Source organism: Prenolepis imparis, unplaced genomic scaffold, assembly GCF_030444845.1.
Source record: "Prenolepis imparis isolate NDT839.2.m4 unplaced genomic scaffold, iyPreImpa1.0 SCAF_6, whole genome shotgun sequence".
Taxonomy (NCBI): domain Eukaryota; kingdom Metazoa; phylum Arthropoda; class Insecta; order Hymenoptera; family Formicidae; genus Prenolepis; species Prenolepis imparis.
The window spans coordinates 15,428,683-15,432,623 of record NW_028141164.1 but is presented as its reverse complement, the minus strand read 5'-3'; the positions used below and the strand labels follow the sequence as shown (position 1 = coordinate 15,432,623).

The 3,941-nt window shown below is 45.5% G+C and overlaps 1 protein-coding gene across 1 annotated transcript; it reads left to right on the top strand.

The window, feature by feature from the left end:
- Positions 1 to 340: 340 nt before the first annotated feature.
- On the top strand, positions 341 to 904 carry LOC145937798 (uncharacterized). The gene has a single exon (XM_083041171.1). The coding sequence runs from the start codon at positions 341 to 343 to the stop codon at positions 902 to 904; it is 564 nt and encodes a 187-aa protein (XP_082897297.1).
- Positions 905 to 3,941: the final 3,037 nt, after the last annotated feature.

Sequence of the window (3,941 nt, the reverse complement as noted above, 5' to 3'; positions counted from 1 at the left end):
ACTTCACGGTCAATTTTATTTTTTATTTTGCAGCGCGAGGCTAATCTAACAAACGTTTTAATTAATCTAACAATCACCTACAAACGACTTACAAACGATTAAAAAAAAAAAACTCAAAAAGTCAAAATTGGGGGGCCAAGTTCACAGAGCTCCCAAGACAACCAATTTATTGGTGGTACCTAGAGAGGATGGAGCCGAGAGATTTTTATCGTCGAGGGACACTAAAGAAGCGCTCAAAAAAGCGATTAAACCGTCAGATTACGATCTGAAGGTAGGAAGGATATCGGCAGCGCGCAACAACGGGATACGCATAGAGGCTCATTCAGTTAACCTATCCAAGATGGAGGAATCTGCTGAACTTGTCAAGGCTGGACTTAGGATCGAAAAGGAGATGAAAATCAACCCAAGGTTACTTATACGAGGAGTTCCGAGCGGACTGACGGCTGAGGATGTAGAGGCGGAAATTATGGCTCTGAATCTGAAGAATCAGGACAAGGCAAAAATCAAGGTCGTATACATGTATCCTGTGAGAGCCAATAGGCAGACAACCAGCTGCGTCATAGAGGTCTCTCCGGAAGTAAGGTGTCATCTACTGAGAGAGAAACACATATATATTGATTACTCGGCGTGCAGCTTCACTGATCATGTAAGAGTGCTGCAGTGCTACAGGTGCCTCGCCTTTGGACACCTTGCGGCGGCCTGTAAGTCCTCTGCGCTTTGTGGACATTGCGCGGGGAATCATGAGCTGAAGGACTGCACAAATAGGGCAGCTGCTGTCGCCTGCGGAAACTGTAAGAGATGGCCCTCAAATGTTGGATGCACTCACTCTGCCTTTGACGGGGATAAATGTCCTGTTCTGAAGCGTAAATTAGCGGACAAAATAAATCGCATCAATTATGGGTAGCTCCTCTTTCGAACATCTACGCGTATGTCATGTGAATTGTCAATCCCTGACCGCTCACTTAGACGAATTTCGAGCTTTCTTCGCTTCCTCTCATTACCACATCATTTGCTTATCGGAGACGTGGCTCAAGCCGCAAGTATCTGATTACTTTGTTGCACTTCGAGATTATAAACTCTTTAGGTGTGATAGGACGGGCAAAAATGGAGGCGGTGTAGCATTTTATTTGAATAATGCACTTCTTGCGAAAATTTTGAGGCAGTCTGAGGGTGAATATTGTGCGAAGCCGGAGTATCTGATCGCCGGGATCTCTGCTGGAGGCTGCTCCGGATTACTATTAGCTGTGGTCTATCGGCCTCCTCACTGTGGCCATATGGCAGAATTCTTTAATACATACATGGAGCTGGCGACTTCATACAGACATGCTATTGTTATGGGCGATTTCAACGCCGACCTTGGCGTGACAACCTTTGACGCGGAGCAGATAAAATCTTTCGTTGAGGTCTCCAGCTTATATCTGGTTCCTTTTGGACCCACCCATCATACGAAGAGCTCATCTATGACGCTCGATCTCTGCATAATTGATGATGAGGAAAAACTCGTAACCTTTGGCCAGCATGATGCGTGTTTTCTCTCTAGTCATGATCTTATACACATTAGGTATAAAATCAGGATTGAGCGCTGTGTGAGGAGATCAGTTAGGGTGAGGGATTTCCGCACGTTTAACATCGGCGATTTTCGGGATGAGCTCTCGTTGTGTCATTGGTGCTCCTTGTTTGATGCTCCAGTTGTAGATGACAAAATAACCATTTTAAACAACTTTATGCAGAGATGCTTTAATGTTCATGCTCCCTACAGAGATATCAAGCCTAACCATCTACCGGCTCCATGGCTCACTGGTGAAATCAAGGATCTGATGAGAAACAGAGACAGCGCTAGAAGAGTCTGGAGGAGAAGGAGGATTTCCAGAAATTATGAGGCTTACAAGGCACTGAGGAATCGAGTGCAGCTAAGGGTCCGCTCTGCCAAACGGAATCACTATCATAGGGCTTTCAATGACAGGCATGATCCAAACAGTGTCTGGAAAAGTCTGCGACATCTTGGACTCATCAAGCCTAGAGCTTCGGAAGCGAGGCTCCTCTTCTCCGTTGACGAGCTGAATGAGCACTTCACGCGCACGGAGAACGATGAGAGTCAGATTGAGGATCTTCACCATGTATACCTTGGTGACCAGGTCTACGATGGGACAAAATTTTACTGGCAGAACATCGAACCGCGTATGATTGTCAGGGCATTATCGCGAATTAAGTCCAATGCGGCGGGAATAGACGGACTCATTTCTGGAATGATTTCCCTTGCTCTACCGTGCATTCTGCCATACATAGCGCACATTTTTAATTTCTGTCTCTTATATGGAGTATATCCAGACACCTGGAAGTCTGCGCTTGTATGTCCTATACCCAAGGTCAAGTGCCCTTCAAAACTGCAGCATTACAGACCGATCTCCATCTTGTGTATTATTTCCAAGGCACTTGAACGCATTGCATCGGAGCAAATAAAGGAGCATCTTGAGGCTGGAGACCTACTCGATCCACATCAAACTGCGTACAAGAGGGACAACTCCACACAGACTGCCTTAATCAGATTTATTGACGATGTGAGATGCGCTGCAGATCGAAGAAGGGTAACAGTTGCAGTATTCTTTGATTTCACCAAGGCCTTCGATAATGTTAATCATGAACTGCTCATCTGCAAGCTTAGACATCTGCGTTTCTCATGTGCATCGTTAAGGTGGTTATGCGCCTACCTCAGCCAACGTAAGCAGGCTGTTCGGGATCCTATTTCGGGTAATATTTCTTCCATGAAGACCATAACCAAGGGAGTGCCACAGGGCTCGGTTCTGAGGCCGTTATTATTTGCACTGTATCTATGTGACTTCAGGGATGTTTTAGGTCACAGTAAGTATTGCTTCTATGCCGATGACCTTCTGGTCTATCTGCATGCTGAGCCTAGGGAGCTTGATAGTAACAGGATGAACGAGGACATTAGCAGGGTTGCAAACTGGGCAGTGGATAATCAACTCACGCTGAACGCAAGCAAAACTACTGCGATGATTCTGGGCACTACCAGATACATAAACAGCATTGAAATCGAGAATCTGCCACGGATCGTGGTTAACAACGAAATGATCCCGTACAAGGAGTCGGTAGTGTATCTTGGCGTAACAATATCGAGAACGCTTTCCTGGAACATTCATACTACGAAAACAGTATCCAAGGTCAATGCTGCGCTCTACCAACTGAAGTTGTGCAGTCACTTTCTGCCTCAACCACTACGCAGGCAACTTGTGACTGCCTTGATAAGTTGCTTGACTACTGCTGTACTGTCTTAACGGACATAACTGGAGAGCAGAATCAGAGGCTCCAACGAGCCTGCAATGCCTGTGTCAGGTTTGTCTTTGGTGCTAGAAGGGATGAGCGCATTACACCTTACCTGGGAAGGCTTGGTTGGCTCAGAATAAGTACTAGAAGGAAGTACTTTGTGGGTTGCCTGGTTTTTAACATCCTGCGCACCAGAAGACCTGATGACCTTTATAGTGAATTTAGAACACGTGGAGACGTCATGGCGCGTAGCACAAGGGCCCACGAGGATGAGGATCGCCTTGTCCTTCCTCTATGTCGCACGGAGCTTTTCAAAAAATCGTTCAGAAGTTTCGCGGCTGAGACTTGGAATGGTATACCAATTGTGATTCGTTTAGCTACGGACTCACGTGCGTTCAGATTGGCGTTGTTTGACTTCCTACTACGAAATCCAGGCTGAGAAATGCTCAGTGCATGTCTAATAAGCACTCCTTCTGTGAGGTGCACTTAGATTTCTCCGACTGCGTGTCTGCTTGTTTACAGGTATTTTGCTCTCTGACGTGCATGACATATGTTCCGAATTTATGCAATGTATTGTAATTATATTTTTATGTTTTTTTTTATATTTCTCTTATATTGCTGGTATATTACTTTAGTACTCTGCGTTGATACCACTGCTT